The sequence below is a fragment of the Trachinotus anak genome, unplaced genomic scaffold (genome assembly GCF_046630095.1).
Source record: "Trachinotus anak isolate AG129_WGS33_773 ecotype Australia unplaced genomic scaffold, CSIRO_AGI_Tana_v1 ptg000039l, whole genome shotgun sequence".
NCBI classification, from domain to species: Eukaryota; Metazoa; Chordata; class Actinopteri; order Carangiformes; family Carangidae; genus Trachinotus; species Trachinotus anak.
In genome coordinates, this window is record NW_027273890.1 from 3,766,632 (window position 1) to 3,793,538 (window position 26,907).

The 26,907-nt window shown below is 42.1% G+C and overlaps 1 protein-coding gene across 2 annotated transcripts in view; it reads left to right on the plus strand.

Annotated features, from left to right (window-relative positions):
• Positions 1–26,907, plus strand: part of LOC139614923 (inactive dipeptidyl peptidase 10-like) — a 183,723-nt gene that overhangs the window by 73,594 nt on the left and 83,222 nt on the right. The window contains exon 1 of one of the 2 annotated variants that reach the window (XM_071472609.1): positions 6,187–6,623. The exons of the other annotated variant lie outside the window; for it this stretch is intronic. Within the exon in view, the coding sequence (XP_071328710.1) occupies positions 6,567–6,623 (57 nt within the window). The 5' untranslated portion in view covers positions 6,187–6,566. Of the gene's footprint in view, positions 1–6,186; positions 6,624–26,907 lie in introns of those variants that run through there. 2 annotated transcript variants of the gene reach the window in all.

The window sequence follows — 26,907 nt, forward strand, 5'->3', positions numbered from 1 at the left end:
CTGTAATAATGAGAGGTGCTGAATGTGGAGGTGCTCCAGCTAAGCCACAATGGCACACAGTGGAGTTTGGTCATGAAACTTTCATTAGCGGCCCGGTGGCGTGGAGTTCCTGAATGTCTGCACTAAATTGCCCCAGGGTCATAAATACTTTATCAACAGTGAGACACCTCAGCAAAACACTACCCCAGGGCAACTCCCAACCTCTCTCTCCCAACTTCCCCCTCTCTCTCCTGCACTCCTGTATTTCCACCCACACAACACTCAATCTCTAGCACTCCACAACTCTGCTAAGTAGTTTAAAGCAAAGCTTTTCACCCTGCAACTGCATAGTCTCACTACCTTATAACTCACATCTCACCTTACCAATGATATTATTTCATGCTCACGTGCCAAAGAGTCACTGCACAGGCAGAGGTGCTTGTGACTCTTCATTATTGGGGTGGTAAGTTCACCTACTATTGAGTGTTAAGAAGGATCTGGTCTTCTTTCTCTTGACAATTTAATGAAAAAGAGAGAGAGAGAGAGAGAGAGAGACAGAAAACATCAAATGCACTGAAGTATAACTCTAAACTTATATCTTTTAAAGCACTGTCTTTGATCTCATGCCAGCAATTCAGCCCAGTCTGCTTAGCTTTAATGCCACTGCCTTTATGCTCCCAGTGCTGTGCATGGTAGCGTTTGAAGCGCGACACCGAGAGTGGTATTCATCCAAAGGACCTCAGCAGACCTTAAACAAGCGGGAGAACGAGCACATCTCGGAAAGACTGAGAGCTCAGTTTGAAGTGGAAAGAAACAGCCATCAGATCCTGCAGCAATCCCACTGCAATCACTGTAACTGTAACTCTGCTGTAGACATGAATCCAGCCGCGAATGTGAGTCAGTTGTGAATCAGGTAAAATACGGATTGCCTCGTCTCAACTCTCATGTCTTATGCTCTGAAAAGAAGACTGGTATTCTTCTGTCCTGTTTTTTTTCTTATTTCTTGTCTCATAGTATCTGTGTGCACTTTGAACGTACCAATGGGGAACGTGTGCGTTTGTCTCATTATCTAGAGCACAACTGTATCAATAAAATCCTTATTGGATAAGTGCAAAGGAGGAAACTGAGAGGTTAGGGAAGGAGGGGGAACAATTTTTTGTTTAAGAGGGACTCAGAAATATCTATTAAAAAATTACCAGGAATAGTAATATTACTATTTTCAGTATAATTTATCGCAACATGATGATATAACCAAAAATAACTATGAAATTTCAGAGTAAAACGTTCAACAAGTCTTACAACCTGATCAACCATATAGGTTGGAAGATGACCTGTGGGAGTGTCTCTTGAAATAATGCCCCTATGGCATCAGGGCTACTGGACCTTGGTTACAATAATAAATATGCAAGTTGTGTCCCAATTCAGGGACACAACACTTTGTGTCTGTTTGTTTTCCATTCAGTTTATATGCGCTCACACCTTGTCATCGTCCTGTGTCCACTTATAATTTTGTATAAGAGGACAATGACATACTGTTGTCTCATCATGACTGAAATACGCCTTTGTATTGTTGAAACCTGAAAGCCTCGAACAGGAGCATCACTGTGATAGAACCCACAGCCTTATGGAGGCTAACCAAAGTAGATACAATCTTTACCTTTAGATGAAACAATCCACTAAAGGTTATCGGATGTGTTCGTCATCCGAGCGTATCCAATGTGTGCATCACTCTCTCTTCCAGACAAACTCCATTAGTCTCTCTCAGAAAGTGGTGCACACAAGCAAAAAGGTCAAGAGGAATTTATGCTAATGAGAGTTCCACTAATGCACTCAGCACATCCACACAGAGTGAAACTGATTTTTATTTCCTTGCTTTTCAACTCAAATTCTTTGCCTGATCCAACCTGTTTGTTGACCTTCAGAGATGACCAACACACGCTGTATGTTTGTTACACAGTGTTTACTTTACAATTATTTCACGTCTCTGACATTCTGAAGGTGGAGCAGGTCAAACACAGGACGTCAATATTTGAGCATCAGTGTTATGGGTGAAAGAGATGTTTAGACTGTCCTACCAATGTGAAGGTCTTCCGCTGGCTTTTCTCTCACTATTGTGAAATCTTTGTCGGGGGATTTACTCTATGTTGTCACTCTGTGGTGGAAATCGGAAAGGATGTTACTGTCTGCTTTCTGAAGAGGAGATGCCCTGTTTTATCTATGGTTATCAACATCAAGGAGTGGTGGTTTTGGTGATATGATTGCCAATTTGTTAGGAAATTTGCACTCACAACTTCTACTTAGGTTGTTCATGCAATATCAGATAATTTTGTTGCCCTGTTTTTTAGACCAAGTCATTTTAGTTTTAAGTTAGTTATAGTGAATTTAGACAATGCAATAACAGCCAGCTAATGTCTCCACCCATCAGGAGTGAGGTGTCACCTAACAAAAAAGAGGGATGGGCTATCCGGCTGTTCAGTAAGCTTCTCCCTGAGCAGCAGTTGTCCAATCACAGCTTATCAACCTGAACAAGACACAGCAGGCTTTTCATGCTTGGTGTTCATGTGTATGTTGTAAGAACCATACTCTATATTTAAAGAATTTGAAGGGTGCTGTGCTTTTCATAAGCTGCAAACATCAGCATGCTTCGCTATTGCCAAGTGCAAAAGGGAACCCAGTACAGTGCAGGCATGAGTTGTTGCAGTCATTACAGTATCTTGCTTTTTTAACTGAAGTGCATTGGAGGCAATATTTCTCTCTGAAATGTAGTGGAGTGGAAGTATTAAGTATCATAAGATGGAAATTATGGAAATACTCGAGTGAAGTAGTACCTCAAAATTGTACTTAAAGACAGGACTGAAATGTACTTAATTACCTTCGACCACTGCTACAGTTACTTAGCTTTCAGCACGTATGGGTAGTTGAATTACTCCTGAATTCCTGAGTGTAAGAAAAGAGGAAGTTTATTATAAAAGCTAATATCAAAATGGTAAAAACGTAACCATTGACACACAAAAGAAACATATCCTCACAACAAAGCCTCAATTGTCTCTGACTCTGACTGCTCATGACTGAGTACCAGTGTTTGCTAACATTAGATCATATTTTAGTGAAATGTTAAACTAGCCACTATTAGTTAGCTAAACTGTAACTTAAGGCTAAAGTTAGAAATTAGCTAACGTTAATTAGCTAAACTGCAACTTAAGGCTAAAATTAGAAACTAGCTAACGTTAATTAGCTAAACTGTGTTACTCAAGATACCCCACACATACCCTGTTCTTGTCTATAGAGCTATTAAAAGTTGAAACTATACTATTTGAATGTAGTATATCATGTAAGCAGCCAAAGAAGAGCATTTTCCTTAACTCTACACTGCAATAGAAGAACAATGTCATCTCCTAACTTCCATGCATTATAGCCTACTTTGATTATCACCTAAGTGACCTGGGACGTATTAGTTTCAATTACAATTTTAAGCACTATGTTAAGTAGCCATTAGGTTCGTAACATTTACAGTTTTAATATGTGCCAGCTGGAAACATTAAAAAGTCGGCGTCAGACAGCTCAGGAGTTAATGTTATGGATGAAGCTACAGCTGACAAAATTTGCTAATGACAGCTGTCATTTCAGATGGCAGAGTCTGTTCACACATGAGGAGCCAGCTTTTGTCTGTCACAGACCAGTTGTTTCAAAAATGACAAAGAATTACTGAGGAGCGAAGTTTTCCAGACTGGCAGGGGCAGATATATTACTCATGGTGGGTACTCAATCTAAATGTGAGGGGAAGAACTATATGGACCCATATACAAGAGCTCAGAAAGAAGAAAATCATCTCAGTCCCAGTACTGTTGCGAGAGAGAAGTAGTTGTGCTAACTAAATTATAAGCTCTGCTTCTCATAACAATGCAACTGCAACAGCAGCACGGAGAGGAGCCGGAGGCCGACCTGGAGCGACTCACCTCTCAAAGTGGATTGATTACCCTTGTCTACAAAATGGAGCACACAGATCGATTTGTGCCTTTATTATAATACAAGCAGGCTAGTTTTTCAGCGCTGCTATATTCTGCTCCACTCCTGTCAAATGAGATCCCATCTCTCCTCTGCAGATGACTGACAAATGAAAGACGTTTGAATACAGATGCTTCCATACATGACACGTTGGGGGTGTGGGGGGGCACTGAAAGATTTTATGAAAATGCTGTGAATCATTTTGCGATGGCTTTTACACAGTCGCCTGATCTGAACCCAGGATTTTAGAGCTGCGTGTTAGAGAGTGCTCTCCATCAGCGTCATCTAAACACCAAAAGGGGGAATATCTTTCAGAGGAATGGTGTTCATCTCACTTTATGATCAAAATGATTCCATTCATTTTGTTTATTTATTCTCCTCTGAGTTTTTATTTAGTTGTTATATGGGCTTTGGTTTGAGGTGTAATCAATGCATTGGGGCTGATTTCACACAGTATTATTTGAGAAAGATGCTTGAGCAGGATCTGCAGGAGCGAAACCCTCCAGTGAGGACAGGGTGTGGTGCACCACTGTCTTCTCCATCATTGTTTTAGCTGAAGTTTGAGGTAGGATTGCACACAAAAAAAAAACAAATTCCCAGACTCAGACTACAGAGCTGCTAAATCTCAGCATCGTTTGAGCAGTGTTCGCACCAGAAATGTGACAAAGTATAGATAATCACAACAATCTGTATGCTTATGAAAAATCCCTGATTATTCAATATGCTGTTGAAGGACATTCTTCTTCAACCATGCAGCAAGAAAAAGAAATGAAGCTGCTCACAGTTGTAGAACATTAAAATTCATTGTGGATGATGGTTAAAGATCCCTATTAACATCCAAGAAAAAAAAAAAAACAAGAAACAATAAAAATGTTAGTGTCTTTTTATGCAGTTTCCCTCTAAATTTGCACAATGCATGGATCACAACTTTTCCTGTTATTTTAAAACAGGATGTTATGTGTTAAATAAGTTGAGCTCCTGGGTACCATGTGCAAAAAGCAGTAACTTGCAGATCAATGGATTCTATCTTCTTTATATAAGTGTGTAGCCTGGAACTGAGACACAACCAAACCCTCTCTCTCGCTGTGATAGTTTTGTATGTTTTATTTGACAAAAGTATAAAAGTAGCTATCACCAACAGAATGTTATGAATAATTAAATACAATGCTTCTGTCAGTGTTCATTTATTATGTAACTGGCTCATAGGCCCATTACTGCGTTAAATAACAGTCAGGCAGGATTTAAAGGTTTAGTTGTTTGTTTGAAGTTAAGCTAAGTTTAAGTCCTATATCGATGTTTAATCCAGTCCAGCAGGCCCAGGGATGTTTTGTATCTGAAGCAGTAAAATTAATTCAGTTGAGTAAAACGTTTCCCTCAGAAATGTTGTGGGGTAGGAGCATGAAACAGAAATCATCAAGTAACTGTAGCCTAGTTAGTTACTTCCCACCACTTGTGTGTCATCATGTTGGTCTGTGTGTGTGTGTGTGTGTCTGTGTGTGTGTCTGTGTGTGTATCTGTGTGTGTGTGTGAGAGAGACGCATCACAATTCGGCGTCGTAATTCACCGCAAAAGTCAAACGCAGATGTAAGATATCGATCCCTGTCTGGCGGAGGCATTAAGGTGTGAGCCTCTCATCCCGGTCGGTGTGGGCTCCGGCTCCTTACAGCGTCTGACCGCAGGGAACATGGCTCTGTCTTAAGCCGGGCCTAAGTTTGATATAGCGGCGGTTCACAGGTGTCATCTCTCGGCTAAGCTCTCCAAATACCGATGCAATTGCATTTTGGCCCGGCACGTATTTAACAACCCACAGCGAGCTGCGGTGAATCTCCTGTTATTGACCGTTTAAGCTCCAGATCAAAGCCAAGTGAAAGCTCCTGTAGACCAGAACAACAGGGTGTGAGCCGCCCGGCGGAGACGGTGGCCGGGCTTCAGCACCGCGGACAGCTCCGGCTCGGCTCCGGGCCCAGGCGGGACCCGCTGCAGCCTCCGCGCTGCTCCACTGAGGGCGAGGGGAAGTGTCCCACACTGAAACACTCTGCAAAGACCCTCTCTTTTTGGATCCAGCAAATGCACCCCCCCCCCCCCCAACCTTCGTGAGAAACCATCACAAGACCACTTGAGCACCCCTCCTCCCTCTCCATCTCCTCCCCCCCTCCCTTTTTCCTTTCCCGTTATATCCCCTCACCCTCCAAAAATACCGGCATCCCTGAGAGTGGACAGGGGAGAGAGTTGCAGAGCCCCTGGCCTCCCCACGCAGACCGAGCCGCGGCGGTAAAATGTGAGAGCATTTCTCGCCTTTCTCGGTTCGATAAGGAGCGTGTCCGAAACTCTCCTCCCTTTCCCGGTGGGGGGGTGATGTGAACGCACAGGCTGCGTTGGCTTCTCGTCAGACGCTCTCCAAGACCTCGCAGATATTCAATCGTGACGGATCTGTCCCTCCGCTCCTCCGCTCCTCTTTAAGATTCCGCATTTCACAAGACGGCTGTGCCCGCCGCATCCTCCCCTCTCCTCTCTTCTTCTTACACGGACAACGGGAATTTTCTTCAGGATCCAACCAAGTTTTATCATACGAGGAGTTTACAATGACAGCTACCAAGGAGCAGCCGAATCAGAGACCGAATCAGCCGCAGCAGGATGAGGTGGGCAACTGGCTTATTTTTTTTTACTTGATCTGCAAGTTTCTTCCACTTTATATTGTGCATTGCGCTAAACTCTACATGATAACCTGTTCTGCAAGGTCAACACATGCACCAGCGACATGTAGCTTCGTGTGATTTGCCTCGGTGTCAGCTGACAGCCAGCTCTGCTCACATACATGTTAGTGAAGTGTGTGGAATGTGTACAAACACATTAGTTGATTGGCTGTTTCGCCTCCGGAGCCTCGTCTCCATCAGCGCCAGCTCTGTGCACGGAGGAGGACTGCGCGCTGAGAGAGGCTGGTTCAAGTTGGGGGATGCACAAGCCAGTGTTAGAAACAATCAGCCGTCATCAGCCGTGCACGGAGCTCATTGCCAGCTGCCCCAGAAATCCTTACCGCCATGGGCTCATGCAGAGTCACTGAAGGGGGGAGAGAGAGAGAGAGAGAGAGAGAGAGGGAGAGAGGGAGAGAGACTGCGCAGGGCGCATTGTAATTCAGCAGTTGCCTCCTGTCAGCTGGCCCCCCCCACCCCCCAACCCCCACCCCGACACCTTGAAAGAGAACAGTCGTGGAAAATCATTCTGGAAGAAATATCTGCATCTCCCTCCACATACAGTGACTTCACACCAGCTCTACCCCAGGCACCTCCACCTTCCGCCGGGGGGGGGGTTAAACGTTCAGACACCTTACAGGTGGCGCACGGCTGCAATGAGGACTGCACACTTTGCAAGGACTGGCGTGTGCAACTTCACATCCGTGCACATGTGTTTGCGCCTCATCGCCATCAATGATTGATTCCTCCTCCATCAACGCTCCTCCAGGCACATGTGACCTCTGCTCAGCCAGTGTGTTGCAAACCCCCCCCCCCCACCCCCCCCCCGCATGTCTCCCTCTGAGAGACGGCCAAATATATTCTCTTAATTGAATTCAGCCTTGTAGCCCTATTATTCTAAGAAATCAAAAACCTCGGCCTCATAATTGACTTTTCTGTGCCTGAGATATGAGGAGGCCTCCTGAGATGTGGTTGAAATATGATAGCTGACCGCGTTCACAGGCCCGCTCTCTGCTCTATGTTGGAAACTCAGTGGATACTTCTCATTGGCCCTCAGGCCGTTTCAAAGTCATGTTGTTGAATGTATGTGTGAGCAGCTTTCACTGATTTGATGAGTGATGATAGTGTGGTGTATGAGCACAGCTGTGAGGAGCTGTGGAGGCTGCTGCTGTTGCGTTGTGGATGTTTTGATGCTCGGATTAAGTTGTGGGATCCTCTTTTTTGAGTGCTGCAGAATAAAACGTGATGATGGAGGTGTTTGTGGGTAGAAATTGCAGTGCACCGACCGCACACAGTCTGGAAGCCTTGGCAAATTTTTGATCACTCTGTGTTAGGCAGTCGGTTCAAGTTGTTGCGTAAGATCCGGTGTCACGTTTGCAGATGTTGGGGGTGAGAGTGGTGCGTTAGCAGAGCCAGTGCTATTACTGTCCCGCACTGTGTCCCTGCAGAGAGCTCCTTGGCAGGCTCTTAACAGGGTTACTCTTCATCAAAGTTGCATGACTGTGTGGAAGGGTTTACACGAGAGGAGGGGGGCAACTGAGGGATCTTTAAATAACAGGTGAAGGAGAAAACTGACCTCTGAGCTGTGTTCGTATCTGCATGGTGGAGGATCAGTGATTCTCTTTTCCTCCTGTGTTAAGTCCATTGTTGCTGCATTGAAAGCCTCTTTTTTTTCTCAGTGGTCTAGGTCAAGTGGCAGGAGCATGTGAAAGTCTTTCCAAACAAACAGCATCAGTGGGAACTGAGAGGCACAAATCTATAGTTCTCCAGCTTGAAGATTTCTAGTATTTTTGTCCAGTTGCAGAACGACTGAGGCCAAGTTGTTCTGTGTTTCACAGCAGCTCTTGGAGATACAAGATTTTTTTCAAGTCTACCTTAACACCATCATTCATATGTGAGTGAAAGCAGTGTATCGACAGGAGGAATGATTTCAGGGACCCATAACTGTTTCAACATATACAGCATGTGACTGACATAGGAGGGAAAAAATCCCAATCGATCCTTTAAAAGCCCACTTCAGTATTTTAAAGTACAGGGATCATTTGATGTCTACATCAAAGCAAGACACCAGTGACAGATGACCCCAGACCACCAGACCCAATATTCAAATCTGTAAAAAAAAAAAAAAAAAAAAGTCAAACCACAACTGTATTTTTGTGCTGCTTGCATTTATCTCTCCCTCAAAGTCCCTTATTAGCTTTATGTAATGATATTTTGCACATTTCCTATTTCAGGATAATAATATTACAAAACACATTTTATATTAATCCTGATAAATCATCACAGAGCAGAAACCAAATTAGTAACATCTCTGCGGCTGAGGGCTCACAACAGTGGGACTACCAACAACCAACAACCAACAACCAACAACCAACGACCAACAACAAACCTTTAGCCAAAGCAGCTTTTACTCAGGTTTCACTCAGGTCAGATCAACCTTTCTGACTTCAAGGGGAAACTCCACCAGCTGCGTGACATCTGATGAATTTCCTCCAAAGTCCTCCAAACATCTGGCGGTGTGGAGTTAGAGCTCAACACGCCTCTGTAGCCCGCTCCTCACCTCTGCGTGAGGGGGGGGGAGCTGCTACGAGCACAACACAACCCAAATCTCCTCCTCCAGTCCAAAGACCAGCAGGTTGGGTGGGACGGAGCGAGGCCCTGAGTTTATTGGCAATGATCATTTTCACTGAGAAAAAAAATTGAAAAATTATGATGATGTGATTTTTGCTGTGTCTGTACCAAATAAGCATTTTCCTTATATCGCACATATTGCAATTTTGATAATATTACATTTAATTGTTCTGTCCTAATAGGAAATGGATTTTTTTTCTTTATAGAAAACCTTGTTAGTGTTAAAAAAGTCTTAGATACAGGTGGGTGCATTTTGCTGATGTGTCAGACTTAACTACTTCACCCCAGACATGAACAATCATACAACCTTTCCAGTTTTACTTCATACTCATAAAGCGAGCCAGCGCTGAACGGGCGACCTGGAGCACTCTTGGCAGAGAAACTGGACGGTGTGGCCAAGCTCTCGCTCCAGTTTCACTGAAAGAAAAACCTGAGAACAAACCGACTCATTTGACATTGTCTGGTCTCAAGCTGAGTTACTGCCTCCTGTAACCACAGAAATAACACAAGCTGACTGAGAGGTTGACCTGTGCGGGCGACCCCATGGCCCAACCCAGACTCTGTGCAGTCAGTGGGGTGTATAGTCTTACCACCTGCCCTGACAGAGTGTCCTCCTTCGTTTTGTTAATGGAACTGTTGTTGTCTGAGCTTGGGACAAAAGGCGAGCGTGAGGAGAAAGGGATACTTACCTGGTTGTGAGTAAGAGGAGTGTGACACACACTGTGATCCTCTGGCCCCAGGAAACTGTAAATCACACTAATGGAGAAAATGCCCAGGGCCCTGCTGCTGTTGCTTCACAATGGCCTCAGAGAGGGTTATAAAGAAAGGGATGAGCATGGGAGAAAGAAGGGGAAAGAGATAGAGAACATAGAGGACAATTTGAGGGGAGAGGAGGGCAACTCACAGAGAGAAATGTAGAGGAGGGAAGGTAGAGAGGAAGAGGAAGAGAGGGGGCAAAGACAGGAAAGTACAAAGGTGTGAATGAACAACTGATGTAAAGAGGCTCAAGAGGAAGAGGATGATGTTGAGGACAAAATGAAGAGAGAGGAAGAGGTGCTAATGTAAGGAGGCTTTGAGTAACACACAGAGAGGGGAGTGTGAAGTGCAGGACAGATACAAAGTCGTTACTGTAACTCAGAAATGACTGATCCTAACCCACATAACAAACAGTGCGATGAACAGTGAGTTACAGCTCAGTGTATCTGTCCAAAGCACAACTTTACTGTCCTGGTTCACTCTGTGCTCTCAAAACATCATCAGGGAGTTGTTTCCAGGCTCTACCTGCTCACAGACGGACACAGTTAGAGACCAGCTGGTGAACATAGTGAAGCCTTCAGCAGATGTATTTCAGACTGTATGGGAGTTGGTAGAGACCAAAGACACAGTGAAAATAGAGAGAGAGAGAGACAATGAAGTTCAACGTATCATCTAAAAAGTCATGACGTGTTTATACCAAATGGCATTTTTATGTTGTTTTAATTATCACTGCTGTTGAGGGAAGGAAAGATACAAATAACTTTGCCTTGACAAGAGAACTAAAACTTTATGGATGAGGTCAAGTATTTCAATGTGTGTCACTAAAAGGAACAAATGATGGCGTTAGTTTTCCAGCTCAGTATCAAGGGCTGAGCAAAGCATCACCGACTTAATCTTGCTCATCTTGGATAGTTAGGTTGATACTTTACCATGTGAGTGAAAAAATGCTACCCCATGTTTCAGTTCAGCTTCAGTGAAGACGGAACTGAACAAAAAGAAGTTAAATGCAAACACTGCGATCAAAAGCAACACCACCAATTTGGTTAATCACTTGGAACACAACCAGTGCCGATGCTGAATGTGAAGAGAGAGAGATCAATAAGTTCCAAAGTAATCGTCCATTAATCGAAATCGAGGTAAAACTTTGAAGCAATGGTGATATTGAGTTGGAGTCGCATCGCTCAGCCCTACCACTATGAATTATGTCCATACTGAACAATTCTGTACCCCACAATTTACATCCAGTGACCCAAACACAGTGGAGTGAGTATCTATGAAGGAGACATGATGATCACAGTGTTTTTTCCCATCTTCTTAGTGGGTGGGTCATTGACAGTTCACAATAAACTGCTCAGTGGAAGGGAAAGAGCGAGAGAGGGAGAGAGAAAGGGCATGGGATGAGTCATTTCAGAAGGAGGGACTTAAAAACGGCCTTTATGAGGGAGGTTTGCTGCAAACTCTGAAGCAGCCCATTTGAATTCAGGATGTGTCTTTGTATGAATGTAAGGTCATCCTAATAAATGTTCAGCCCACACCTGCACTCATCTCTTTCTGAATACTGAGGAAATCATGGAGGTGCATTTCTGAAAATATTGCAAATGTGCTTAGTCACAGTGTAATTCAGGGGCATAGGACACAGGTTTGACTTTTTTTCCATCTGGATTTGGATTTGGACAGATTTCATGTTTAGATTTCAGTTTATTTCTATACTTGGATTGAATCCAGCAGTTTCAACTTCTTCTTCCGCCTTCTGATTATGCGCTGCTCAAAGCCAACAGGCGGACAGCTGTGAAAGGAGGGGTGGAGTTCATTCTTCCACATTGACGTTTCTGTCCTAAATGTTCTAGCCTGTGTGGTGATTCACGCTGGCGACCTTCATGTCATAAGCTTTCCTCTGTATCCGGAGGCGACCGCTGCCCCGAATTAACCGACACTGACACATGTTCTGTCCTCGGAAGGATTAAAAGGCAATTACAAAGTTTGAGTCATCACTTGTGACACAGACAGGGGACAGACTGCGGTAAAACCTGAGATAACAGGAATTAGGAAGAGGGAACAGTCAGACCTTATGTGTGTGTGTGTGTGTGTGTGTGTGTGTGTGTGATAATGGGGGGCCTTGTAAGTGCATGTATACGCGTTGGGAAAACGCACAGCTCAGCTGCTTTAATCCACTCAGATTTGATGCGTTCAGGAGTAACCACAGTCTATCTTCAGCTCCGCCATCTTTGAGATTCTCTGTGAATGTGGGATCAGTTTAGATGTATATTTTTTATTCCTCACCGGCCTCAAAAATGTATTAAAAATTTGACCTTTCTTCAGGCAACTTCCATCAGCCAGAGAAAGTTGCCTGAAGGTATTTGGACCATTCTGACCCACAGCAGCAACAAAAGGAGCAATTTCAACAACAAATGTCCTGAGAGATTTCATTTCTCTGAGGCATGAACTTCCTTTCTCAGTTATTATTTTATAGCATGACATAGACAGACTGCTGTGGTAAACATGAGCTTCCTGTGTGAAGTTTACTGTTAGCATGGTGCAATTTAGAGCCACCAATGGATACAATTTCCTTGCAGATGCACATTGTGCTGCCGGGGTGATGTATATTTGAAGTTAGTGTCAGCCCGGTTAAGCTAATGGTATTTTTCCGTTGTCTTTAGGATTACTGCAGAAAATAAGCTCTGCAACAAACAACAGTTTCTGATCCTGACAGGTTTTGTTCAGGAGGATAATCTTCACTAATGACACCACTCTATGATGTTTGAAAGCTAAATACAATCAGCAGGAGTAAAAAGCTAAAGTTAGGCTATAAACCAACTACATCACGGTCACATGACTTCAGCGTCACCACCACTAAACTGCAACCTGTAGTTTGATTTAGCTCTGAGCTCTTCTACGAAAGCCTTTCCTCTGACAAAGTCAGTAACAGTTTGGAGAAACACAACGCGGCTGTAAAGGTGGGCTGGTGAGTAGAGCAGTTTTCATGTAGGACTGAGGACATTGAACGTCTCCAACAACCTGTGTAGTCTCATTTAAATGTTCAATGGACTCCCCTTACTGTATACAGCACATTTTTAGTCTTATCAACCACTCAAAGCCCTTTATGGTACTTGCCACATTCACTCATTGGGGCAATAGGCAATTTGGGTTCCCCAAGGACACTTCGTCACATGGACTGGAGGACCACAGATTGGGCCGCTGACCTTCTGGTTAGTGGACGACCCACTCACAGCCTCCCTGTACATTAGCAGCCAGCCTTTTATAAGAGAAGTAAAAGTTTAAAGAAACCACGACTGGGCTATTTAATGCTGTATTACTGTAGAATAAAAAGTGAAAATATCTTTAGCTTGCGTTAACCACAGACTGTCCTTCAGCCATCTAACTGAAATCACATTCAAAAACCCAGAGACTTCAGGGGGAGGGAACTGCTAAGCTGCTTTAGGATCATAGATGTTATATAAAACAGGATGTAGACTCTGGGTCTGAAAAGTGAACTCAATGCTGAAGAGCCTTAAACCTTCATTCTATCTAATGACCATCAGGGGGCGACTCCACTGGTTGTAAAAAGAACTCAGATTGTATTGAAGTCTAAGTGAAAATGTCTCTACCTCTCACTTGATTTATTACCTCAGTAAACGTTTTCCTGATGAGTTTATGGCCTCATGACCTGCCTGACAATCACGATAGAGTACAAACCAACGGGCGATGTCACGGTGGGTTACTGCTTGTTTAGGACTCATTCCTGGTCTCAATATAAGAGAGACTCTGACATCAAACCCACACAAATACTTAACGATATATATGAGCTTAATTATGAACCATGAACCTTTGACCATCATGTGTGTTCATTAATTCCATGTGCTGTCTGCCACTGGCTCAGTTTCTCCCAAACACAGAGCTCAGAGATTATTCTTAGTTTTCCCCATGAATGTTATTCTCATTGATATTGGCAAGACGGCTCCTGCCAGGCCTTTACTTACCACTAGTTCATCAGCTCAGCCCAGATGAAGTGAGTGTTTCTGGCAAACAAGGTATTCTGCACTTTCAGGACTTATAGTAAGCACTGAGGGCAGGCAGGGATCGATTTCACTCCCCAGGGTAGATAATCAACAGCTCATCTGAAGGGCATTGATATTGATAGCGCTGTGCAGATAGACAGATATATCCCTACGCTATGTTTTCACCAATCAGGGATTGTTTAGAGGATATTCTACAGACCTGGATCACAGGTTTCAGTAGCACCAGTCTCAAAGGGAACTGTGTGGTTTGTTACAACTTGGATCCTTTCAGTATAAAGCAAGAAAGGTCCTGAAGCAGTCTAAATGTATTTTGTAGAGGCTACAAACCAGTTCTCAAACTGTCAGGTGTAAACATCCAGCAGAGTTTACCAACCAGCTCCCAGGCCCAGCTTTGACCTTCTATCTTCAGCCAAACCTATGTGCATTACAGGAGCAGTCACTTTGGCGACTTTACCTCCGAGTTTCAGAGTCGGAGGGAATCGAGATGATGGTTTCCTACCAGCTGTTGAATTCCCAAGCAAGCTCTGGAGTTATAAGGAGTGTCTTTCTTTTAGACACATCAATTCACAATGCACATATGGAGACAATGATATTCTCAAAAAGAGTCACATTGGCTCTAAATTAAATCCAAATTTATATCATCATGTATCATGTTTCTGTGTGTTTAGATTCGGCTCAGTTAGACTCAGAGAGGAAGGATTGCAGCAATCAGGCAGCAACTGTCAAAGGAGTTTGGCTAGAAAAAAAAAAAAAAAAAAAAGAACCCATTGTGCATCAGATTTCTTCTATGAGACTGTCTAATGACTGCACTTCACTGCTCAGCTCGGACAAGCAAAGATGTGACGTATTTTTTTCTAAATTGCCTCCAGGAGCCACCATGTTGATTAGCAGATCAAATCATCAGACCAAACTAGAAAAAAACAACTTCCTGTTGTCTTTAGAAAACTGGCATACACCTCACCCTTTCACCGCCTCCATCTATGCCCTCCCCCCAATTATTCTGTCCGTCTGTGGGAAAGTGTGCCTCGCAGTCTAATTTCAGTCTGCCATGCTAAGAAAGCAGAATTAGAATAAGATAATTAATCACAGCAGAAATTGTTTTATATGAAGTATCTGTCTGTTTCTATCTGTGTCTCCTTGTAGTTATTGTCACTACACTGTACAACGATGCAGCAGAGGTGTTTGCACAGCCTTGTTTCTACAGAGCTGAGAGAAGTCAGAAAACTCATTTACCACATTGAAAAAAATCATATCATATCAAAATGTTATGTTATTAATCAGGTTTGTACATCATCATTATCATATCACCTGCCTGTTGTTGTACGATCAAATTGAACCCACTGCGTTAATTATTCTTGAGATTACCTTAGAGTCCTTTTGAATGGCAACCTGATTACTAAGGTCATATGCTAACAAGCTAACCACACCGAACCTGCAACTAACCACCTAATTCATGGAGCCACTCCTGAAGTCACGATGCAAAATTCAAGACCGATAATGTTCTAAACGATGTGAAAGCTTCTGAAGCACGCACTGTCGTTCAAATCTACTCACTCTCACATTGCACTGGCAGTCTGGCACTAACCTTGATCTGCAGTGAGTCACAGAACGGTTTTCCTGTCAGCCTCTGTGGTTTCACACTTCAGTAACTCACACAAATATATCCGTTACACCGCTTTTGGTGGCTTGTTCTGGAAGCTGCCATTTCACGAGTCAAGATGTTTGCTGACATCCGAAGATGTGACTCCATTCATATCACACTGCAGTGGCCTGCTTAAAGTGAACCGGTGTTTCTCAGCACTGTGGCGTGCTCCACATACACTTCCACCAAATTCATGAGGGTCCTTTCAAAAACAAAGCCACAAACAGCACATCTTTAAAACAACAGCAGTTCTCCTCTGTTGAGCTGCACACTCAGGTTTCTCAGGTACTTGTCAGGTAGATGGTTTCAGCATCGTCGTCACAGCTCTCCTGTGGATGTAGCTGCTTCAATTGCTTCTGTCTCATTCTGACTCCACAACGTTGAGATCGGGGCTCTGTGGGGGGGGCAGACCATCTGTTGCAGGACTCTGTTCTTGTCTCTGAAGATAGTGCTTTACGTCTCTGGCAGCACGTTTGGAGTCACCGTCTGGGACTGATCTGACGCCTTGCTGACGTTATTCTGTGATGGATGAGAATGTAAAAATCTAAAGTACCTAAAACTTTTGCACAGTGCCGTATTTCATTTTCTAATCCAATCCCATATCTGTGTATCCGAAGCCTGATGTTTCTTATTCCTCTGTGCCGTAGAGCTTGATTGTTTTCTAAAAACTATTAAAGCACATCAATTATTTCGAGTCAATCCAAAATACACCATAGTGCTGCCAGAGATACTCATTACAGCAGCAAACATATAAATCTGCAGCTAAAGTAGACCTCAACAAATGCACTCTTTACTCTTGTCTGGGTGCCCAGATGTTTCAGTATTTTCAGTTTGAACTAAGTACCACAGACAGGGTAGAAAACACAAAGGAAGAGATGGATTTTTTAAAAATGTATTTATTTTTTATTCATGCTTATGCTGAAAAAGACCTGTGTTTACTTTCTACCAGCGCTGACCCCTTGAGTCTGAGAGAATTATGACTGTGAATGATCAGTGAATATGTGAGGGTTCACTAGGGTCTGAGTGATGTGAAGTTCGTCATCAGAGGGTGTTCATGAGGTTCTGCGAGCTTGTGTCTTTGTGTGATGGAGTGGGCAGATGTCTTTTCTGTTTTCTGTTGTCAGGAGACCAACCTTATAATCACCAATCATAATCACCGAAGGGAGAGCCACTGTAAACATCACCGATGGCGAGATGATCAAATCAGTTGCTGAGGCACACCTCCTCATCCAACTCCCCGCTGAGCTGTCCTCCCTCTCCACCTCTCCATCCCCACTAATTCCCTCTCAACTAGCAATTTTATAGCTCAGCGCCCGCTGAATCCTCCAATGTCACCATATATAGGTAAAAAAAACCCCACCACACCACTTTTAAACCACATGCAGAGAGTCAATTTCCTGTCTTCACACAGTCACATTCAGATTCATGTTGATGAGCCTCTGTTGTTATTTCTGCTCAAGTCAGGTTCTCCTTTCATTTTTAAAAAAAATTCTTTTCAATAAATGAGATTTGTTGTTGAATTGTTGGAAAATGGCCAGAATCTTGTCTACAGCCCGAAATGTACATTTTTTTTCGTCAACTCTAATTGCATTCAGAGATTTGACTGCAGGGGACAAAGGTTTTGGCGCCCACCATCATGTAAATGATAGTAAATCTCATTTAAATGTGCAGAGAAAATTCAAAGTGAAAAAAGCTGATTAACAGAATGTGCTTTATTGTCCTGTGTCCGTCACGTACTGTAGGTGGTTTGAGCTTAGGCTTATCCACCATAATTGTCTGATGCCAGTGAACACATCTCATTAAATCCTCTTCCTGCCTTTGTTTGTCTAATAAAATCAGGCGTTGCTCCCGTTTTGTGCATCAGTGACTTCAACAAGGCAAGCATTATAAAGAGTGAAGCTTAATACAGTAAAGAATGTTAAAATGTCCTAAAAACTGAATAAATGAATATCTCAAATGCCTTTATTCTAAGAATATTGTCCCAGTAATAAGTCCCCACATAGTATATCTATTGTATTGTCCATTTTCTTCACCTGTTAATAGCTGTAAGTGAAGGATACTGATGTTACAGATGTTACAGAGTGATTTGTTTTCATGTTTGTTATCCTCTAGCACACTAACCTGACAGACACATCTGCATTATTTCTGCCACATGTTAATCCCACATCTGGGGAAAGAATATAGATTAAAACAATGCTTCCCAACCTATGGGGTGCAGCCCACTGGTGAGCTGAGCTGAGTATTGAAAGTGGGCTGGCAAAATATTTGCAAAAAAAAAAAAAGCAATAATTAAGCAGGCTAATGGAAACATGGCTACTGTGTGAAGTGAATGATAGGAACTTGTGTTGTCGCCTCTGGACCACATTGTATATACTTGTTTGCGATCTCAGTCTAAATTTGCGCTAAAAGATCACATCCACTGCAAGAACTGGAGTATCAAAATGAACAACAGGAAGAATTAAGAGGAGAGAGAGTCAGGAAACAGATGGTACAGTACAGTAAATATAAAGGGCTCTGAGAAGGCATTGTTACGGGGATGTGAGCCGCCAACATTTTTGCATTTACATTTTTTAATAATTGGAAAATATTGGGAACCACTGGATTAGATGATGTAATCTACTACTTGATTTAAATTGACAGACACACAGCCTTCATACATGACAAGACAAATACAAGTATCATCTGCTCATGTGAAGTATGAATGTTCCTGTCACCTCACATAATATAAATATGCAGTTTATCAATGGTGAGTGTGAATCACCTGAACGTACAGGCTTAACTTTGACAGTTTCAATCCTTTGTCCTTTTCACTCATCGTTTGAAGGCTGGTTGCAATTCAGCTGCTTTGCTTTTCACTTAACTTGCCATTTGTTATTTCGTTTTGCTCGAGCTGTTTGCTTAATACAGGCGAAGGCTGAGTCAGCTCGGGGGCACGCTGACTGATAGTTCAGGAGTACTTCTTTGATATGCTGAGATACCGCTCCACATTTACTTTTTAATATGCCAGAGACAGTTACATGCATATCCCTGAGGAAAGTGTGCAAGGCTACAGTTTATCTAATATAACAAGTTGTGTTTTTTTTACCCACTAACAGTTTTACAGCGTAAGCAGAGAAGCAAAGGTACTTTAGTGCTGCAGTTTACTCCAAATGACAGGAGAGGAAGAACAGAAGGGATTATTGCACATTATAACTTACAATCAGAACAATGCAGTCCTCATTACTGAAATATTGTCAAATTAATCTTAATGACAGAAAAGATTTAAATAGTTTTGTTTTGCATATTGGAGGCCTGTATGCTGCAGCCTCATATTATTATTTTCATGATGTAACTCTTACTGTTGGACCAGAACTCTACTTACTGATAGGAATAATCAATGCATTTTGCAGAGACTATAATCAATAAGGCAGCATCAGATGTCTAAATTTAGTGCAAGTAATGTGAATTAATCTTCCATTCATTTTTAAGGCTAATTGAGTCATGTATCATAACATGACTAGCTAGCAGCATTAAAGGAGCTATATGTAAGTTCTGCTATTGCATTAACAGATGTTTACTTACCAGTCCAGAAGAAACAATGGAAGTTTAGCATCAAACTTAAGTCCATACTCACCAACAGCTGTCTCCAGGGGTGGAAAGCAATGTCCGTGTTAACTCTTGTCTCTAACACTTCTTTTCTTCCACTGAAGTTAGCATGCTAACCAGCTAGCCCATATCAACGCTTTCCGATAGCGAGTCACTGTAGCGTCCAGTCTGTCCTGAAGACGTAGCACTGCTCATCTACTGCTTTTGTAGTCAACTTGCTTTACAGTGGAAACCACATTCACACATACACATTCATGCCACACTTTCTCCTACACATAAAGCGCTTTTCTACCGTTCACATACATTCACCCACCAATGATGCATCGGGGGCTTTTGGGGTTGAGAATCTTGCCCAAGGACACTTCAAAATGGAATCAAAGCAATGACCTTGTGATTAGTGGATGACTGCTCAACCTCCTGGTGGTTTAGGCTCTTGTCAAGCCACAGTCACCACCACCCACTCTTGATGAGAAACCACATTTGGTGGCAGAGTAAATTTACAAATAGGCCCTTTAAAACATGCTGAAATAGAATACTGTTTGCATTGAGATTTATACATCAATTAAAGCAGTACAGGTTAATCGACTTAGATGTAGGAGGTCATGCCGGCTTTCTCAGTTTGACACGTTTGAGATATTTTGAGTGAAGAGATTTTAAAGCCATTAAAATAGGTTCACAAAAGCTCAGCTTCCAGCTTTCAACTTTGTGTGCAGCATCAGAGGAAGAAGGGCAAATAAATTGGTGATAATTGTGAAGCCATGGAGGGTAATTATAAAGAAAATGAGAGGTTAACATTCACAAAGCATTTACAGAAAGCCTTTCTTTGACTTGCCTCATTCTTATTACTTCTTCATCGAGAGCTCTGTAATTTTTTTCTCCAGCGCCGTCCCTGTCATGTCAGGAACTAATGCTGTGATTCTACTGTTTGTGTGTAGCAGTCATATTTATATTCAATGATACTGTTGCACTGCTGTTTGAGTCACCAGCCTCATGTATCTGAAACCAATATAGCAGGGACAGTGACTAATTGAGAATTATCTCACAAGGACCAAAGGCCAATGAGAGTGTCCTTCAGGCCAAGGCTGATAATGCTAAATACAATAAGATGACAACATGTAGCCAAGCTTGCCGTTTCCTATTAGCCAGTGGATCAATCTCAGATGTTAAGCCTCGAGACCCCAGCGTGGCTTTGGCTGCGGCTGTCAATGATTCACGAGGCAGTGAGAAATGGTATTTCATGGGTAAACAAAAATAAGCCCGTACAGATGGCATTATTTTTTTTCACCCTCCACGACCTGCTGTCATCTGTAAAATGGCTCAGCTTCTGCTGAAATGCTGCTTGTCATTTGTCACACTCTCTCCAAGGTCAGAGTCCAGGAGAGGGTAAGCTCCCAGCTCTATAAATAGCCCGACGCCTCTAACAGTTCTGCATGGGCCTGTGCGGGCGTGCACACGCACGTGCATGGCAAGCCAGTGAGGAATAAGCTTATTAGCAGGAGTTTGGTGAAGATGGCGGGGATCTTAATCAAACATCTCAGAGGCAGCATTAGCATCTAATTTTACATAATGTGTTTTTCATTCTCATTCTCCCCCACAAAATTAGATGTGGCAGCAATAAGTACAAGTGCAGGGATATGTGTTGGTAAAACGAGCAGTAGTTTTAACATTAAAATAACAACAATCCATGTCAGTCTTTCTGAGACCCTCTATGTCCAACCCTAAAACAAAGATCACACTCAGCAACAGCCGATAGGACGGTGGATGCTAATGTGCCGAGCTGTTCAGAATACACACTGAACATCTGTTTTTTTTTAAATGGCGGTCTGGCCTCATTTATTGTCTCCATCTGAGGGGGACGAGAGTGGGACGCTTTTAGTGCACCTTTAACAACATTCACAGTAACACCTCTCAATGCCAAATGCAGACTGTTGGTGCAATATATACAATAAAACATATGAGAACTATAAATATACTTTCAGTCTGTGCAGTGAAGCAGGAAGCAGCTCTGTGTCTCTCTGCAGTTGTGCTTTGTCTCTGCTCTTATTATGGGCTCCTGTAATAATGTTTTTTTTGATTAAGTTGTTTTCTCTTGGTCTTGTCGGTTATTTTTCCTATTTCAAAGAGGATGTGATCACAGAAAGTGGCTTCTGTGAGTGCACAGCTAGGCCACATGATTGTTGAGGAATCAATCTTCTGTATTGCTCTTTCAGACATAATCCAGAATAATCTTACCACAAATTACATACTCTTAACTGAAATTGTAGGCAAATAATTAAAGGTCAATACAGTCTAAAGGTAGATGTCCGTGTGTTATTGATTATAAAGCAGGTCTAGGTTCTATATTAATACTGTGAAAGTATCAAAGCCTCAGTCCACAGAGAAATGCACACAGCCTGTATTCAGAAACTGAGCCTTAAAACCAGCCGTCAGGACTTCTGTAACTTTGTGATGTCACAACAAAGCAGCCATCACCCTCAGTCATGCCCCATGCCCCGCCCACCTGAACCCACCATCCAACCGTGCAGGATTTGGTTTCTCTGAGTGTTTACCAGAAATCTGCTGTATTTTTATTTAATCACTCAGAAAACACTCATCTTAGATCCTCTCCTCTGATTGGCTGACTGACCTGTTGTTACTAGAGCTCCAGAGAGAAGCCCGAGAGAGGAGATGTAAAACGACACTGAGATGGATTTTGGTTCTTAAAACCACAGATATATCTTGTTATGAATATCAACACTTCAAATAAAACGCAGGAAAATATGAAAGTAAAATAAGTAATAAGTAAAATATGGGAGCTTTAAAGGGGAATTCCACTGATTTTACACATAAGGTTGATTTACTAACTGTGTAGAGAAGCCCTGTACATTATAAATGACAAATGCAAATTGCATTGGAACAAAGTTAGAAGACAAACATGTACTTATTTCCTCACTTTAAATACAGTAAGTCCCTGTGCTCACCATGAATCCTCTATTGTCAGGTCCTGCTGGAATTCATGCATGAGTTAACACCATCATCACTGTTCACTCATCTATGGCCCTCAATGCCTCCCTAACAACAAATGTGTCCCATTATCTTCTGTGGTCTACTTGACTTGATGAATAATTGATTGTACTGATGGAGTGTGATGGAATTTGTCCAGAGAGAGAGAGAGCCAGGCAGAATTACAGTCAGAGGCAGAATAATTAAAAGATGGCTCTAATCGTTGTCTGGGTTGAATAAATAAATGATAACTGATGGAGGTGAAATAAGAGGCAGGGATTTGAACACATGCAGGGGGATGGAGGGGGAAAGATGCACAACAAAGATACTGCATCAAGTGAATGTGGGTTGAACATCACACTCCTCCTTCTTCTTAGAGTCATTCCTCAGTCACAGTCGAACACAGACACAGAAAACAGTCAGTGTGACTCAGACTTCCAGAGGATTTCAGAACCTCTCACTGTTTGCTCCAGATCAACATCCACAAATCCACTTGAAACTGTATGAAAAACATGCTTCATGCCTGAGAATCTTCAGCTTCTCTTTAATATCAAAGTAATCCAGTGGTGGTTGTACATTCATGCCGAGGCGCACCATCAGGAGAGGCGAACCAGACCCCTAAGGGGAAAAAGGGGCCCCTGGTGGCCCCTCGTGTTGGCACATTTTGCAAGGACAACTATAACCCCCCTTAAACCTCCCATAAAGACACAGTTCACTGCTGTTGCCCCAACCCCCCCTAAAAGGGGCCCCTGATGATGTGTGCTGCAGCCATTATCTACCAATGGCCTACATGTGAGACATTCATGAATATCTGTAAATTATAGCATCTGCTGATAGTCTGTGTGTGTGCATGTGTGTCTGTGGGAGGGGGTGGAGGGTTCAGCTTCTTTGCCCCCTGCAGTCTAGGATCGCCACTGCGTCCATACTGCTGTTATTTAATTCAGCAACTTTTATTGGTGCCAGTTTGCCAGGATGTAAACTAATGCAGGCTGAAAAACTAAACTGACAATTCCCCAGGTGCAATAATGTGCATATCCATATATATATATATATATATATGTATATATATATATATATATATATATATATATATATGGATATATGGATATGTATATGCTGTTATTTTGTAAATCTTCATGAATATTGAATTGTGCATATTATATCATTATTTTAGTTCCTCGCACTGTCCACTTTGATGCTGTGACACTATAAATTTCCCCAGTGTCGGACTAATAAAAGACCATCTTTTATTAGAAAGAAGTGTAAGAAAAATGTAAGAGGGAGAAGAAAAAACAGTAGGTAACTGCAGATGTATTATTACTGCGGTGGGCGTGGAAAAGTACCCACACATGCTTAAAATCACTGACCTGTACAGATAATGTTAAAATCAGCTCCCCTAGACAAATCTAGTCCAAAGGGGGCTCTACTGAAGTGTGTGTTTGTTGAATGCACATGTAATGAAGATCTGTCAGGCCTCAGAAGCAGATGTCTTATCAGCAGAACTGTTCGCCAGGCTTTATTGTATTAATATCAGAATTAATAGATAAAAAACTAGATAAAGGAAGCTCCATGATGAGTAAACAGAATAAAACATCCGTTCTTATTGATAGAGATACTGTGGCATCTACTGTAAACGCCCACAGTGAGACTGGAAAACTCATAAAACTGCTGGTCAAGATCAATAACTTAGAGATCAAAACATACAGACAGAGGGAGATTCAAGTGATTTGAGCAGCTGTCTGTGGAGATTACGCTTCACTTCACCAGAGGAAATAAAAAAATGCACTGTGGGCATCACATATAACCCCCTGAGGTTAATGTTTTATTTTTAAGAATAAAAGCATAAAACAAACGACGTCAGACACACTTTAAAAATAAAAGTTCTCTTTCAATAGAACTATTTCTTGATTTAAATATTGTTTAACCTTAAACCTCCCATAAGGTCACTATACAGTGCACTGCCTTTGCCCCCAAACTAGGGCCCCTGATGATTTGTGCTGTAGATGCATCTACCCAGAATCTGCATGTGAGACATTCAGGAAACATCTGTAAATTGTAGAGTTTACTGATAGTCTGCATGTGAGGCGTTTAGGAGACATCTGGGGCATTGCAGGCTCATTAATATGTGGTCAATAAGACTAGACAAATGAAAGCCAAACATTTTCTGGGACCATTTTCTTTACTGAACCCACAAAAATGTCAGTATGAAATGATAATAACCTTCTCATCTAACAGGTGGTGAGAGAGCAAACACGTATGATTATAGTGTAATTTAACATTAGCCAGAGTAGCTTTAGCTCAATTAGACATTTTCCACCTCTTACTTTGAGGATATAAACTGTTGTTTGAGCTCAGTCAGTGGGTTGGTTCTTTCTACAATGAGCACCGGGGGTCACTTATAATGCTTTAGATACACTGACATTTTGCTCTGACATTTAAATATATGCATTTATGCAATCACTGCTGATATGAGGTGGTAACCTCAACAAAGGCTACACATAAAGTTGACAGCTGATAATTTCCCCTGCACAACACGGACATAAGTTTATAGATGTGTAAAACATGTAACCAGTACAATAACTGTCAGACTCTCCTGGTGTCAGAGGAGAAAATGAAGAGATGCTTTTATAGGAACAGGCCTTTGTCCTTGTGCTTTTACCTTCAGGCACAGAAAAATGAAGTGTGCAGGCTGTCTTGTTCTTACTGCCCAGCCTGTCAGGAGTTTATTTATAACCCGTGTGTCCCTGTGCAGACTTACAGACTTGCACCTTTACCTGAAAGAAATGCACACATTATGAAAATGATTGACATTGACTGAAATCACAGGTTAGCAGAAGAAAGAAAATGCTCACGAGGAACCAGTTAGAGTTAAAGTGTGTGTGCTGTTTGTGTTTATGGAGGGGACATCTATCATATTTGCTTTTATTACTTTGAGAAGAATCATGTCTGATCAAATCGTGTTGATGTCAGTGGCAAAAGCTTCTGACGATACTCGTTAGCCACTTCATCCTTTAAAATAAAAAGGCCTGTAATGCTTTTGGGTTCCATTCTATAAAAGAGCCCATGAAGGCTCCGGTGTATCCTGCAGTCTACATGGATTTATTGAGAAATTTATTTCCTCTGATGAGGGTGTAACGATTATGATAAAGCCCAGTTGCCGTCTCATTCCTTCTGGTGGGCTAACCGTTTATCAGGGCCCCCTTTGCTTCTGCAATAACGGTAATTCAGAGACTAAGCTGGTCAAAATTCTCTTAGTGCTCCTATCATTGCTCATAATTAGGTCAATAAATTGAGGATGATGATTCAAAAGTGGCTAAATAGGAAATTGGGGGAGAAAATGAGACAGGGAGAAAGTGCAGGGGGAGAGGGAGAAAGAATCTCATGCATGGAGGCACAAGGGCAATTTAAAGTTGCCGTCAGTTTTCAAGGGCACATCAGCCTTTTGTGCAGTTAATGAAATGAGCAGTGGCCCAAGTCCTGGTAATAGATCAGTCTTATGAGTCCAGTGGGGGCTGTGAGTAATGTAAAACTGCATCCATGTAATATGTGTCTGCAGTGGTGGGGATGATGAGCTGCTTCTCTCTGTGTGTGAGATGGTCAGAGTTCTCTGAGGTTCATCTCTTATCAAAATAATACACAGCCAAACTTCTGGTAGATGTGTGTTGTGGCTGGTAAGATATGGAATTTCCATATATGAAATCTGTCTACAGATAAAAGAAAAACATACATGTAAAAATTCTATAAAAAACCTAAAAATTTCATACATTGACATAGATCCGCTGTCCCATACAAACATGTATGTTTGTGTATGTATGTTTATTGTAAAAATACAGTATGTTACATAAATATCATCATCATCATCAACCTTTATTTATTTTCTCTGAGATACAGTGAAGGCTGACCCTCGTTTTCAATGATGCTGAGATTACAAAAGCAGAAAAAAAAGCAGACAATCAGAGTACGAATCAGTTCCTAATAAAACAATAACATTCAAAAACATCACGATTTAAAAACATATTTCTGAACTGTCCCAGAAAATATATATCCATCCCAAGGCCTGTTAATAAATGTTGATATTATAAGCAGTAGGGCCCAAAAGTCTCAGACCAGAAAGGGATCTCCATCAGAAGATATATTTGTGGTTTTAAGAACCAAAAACCATCTCAGTGTAGTTTTAGCTCTAGTAACAACTGGTCAGTCAGCCAATCAGAAGAGAGGATCTGAGTCTCTCTTCTGATTGGCTGATTGTTTGCTGAGTGATTGAAAAAAAATACAGCAGATTTCAGGTAAACACTTAGAGAAACCAAATCCTGCAAAGTTGGATGTGGGTACAGGTGGGTGGGGCTTGGGGCATGACTGAGGGTGGTGGCTGCTTTGTTGTGACATCACAAAGTTACAGAAGTCCTGATGGCTCTTTTTAAGGCTCAGTTTCTGAATACAGGCTGTGTGCATTTCTCTGTGGACTGAGGCTTTGATACTTTCACAGTATTAATATAGAACCTAGACCTGCTTTATAATCAAAATAAAACATGGATATTTGCCATTATACTATATGGGACCTTTAAAATATGTTCATACAGAAATTTTACTATGAGTATTTAATAAACTTGTATCTTCATAT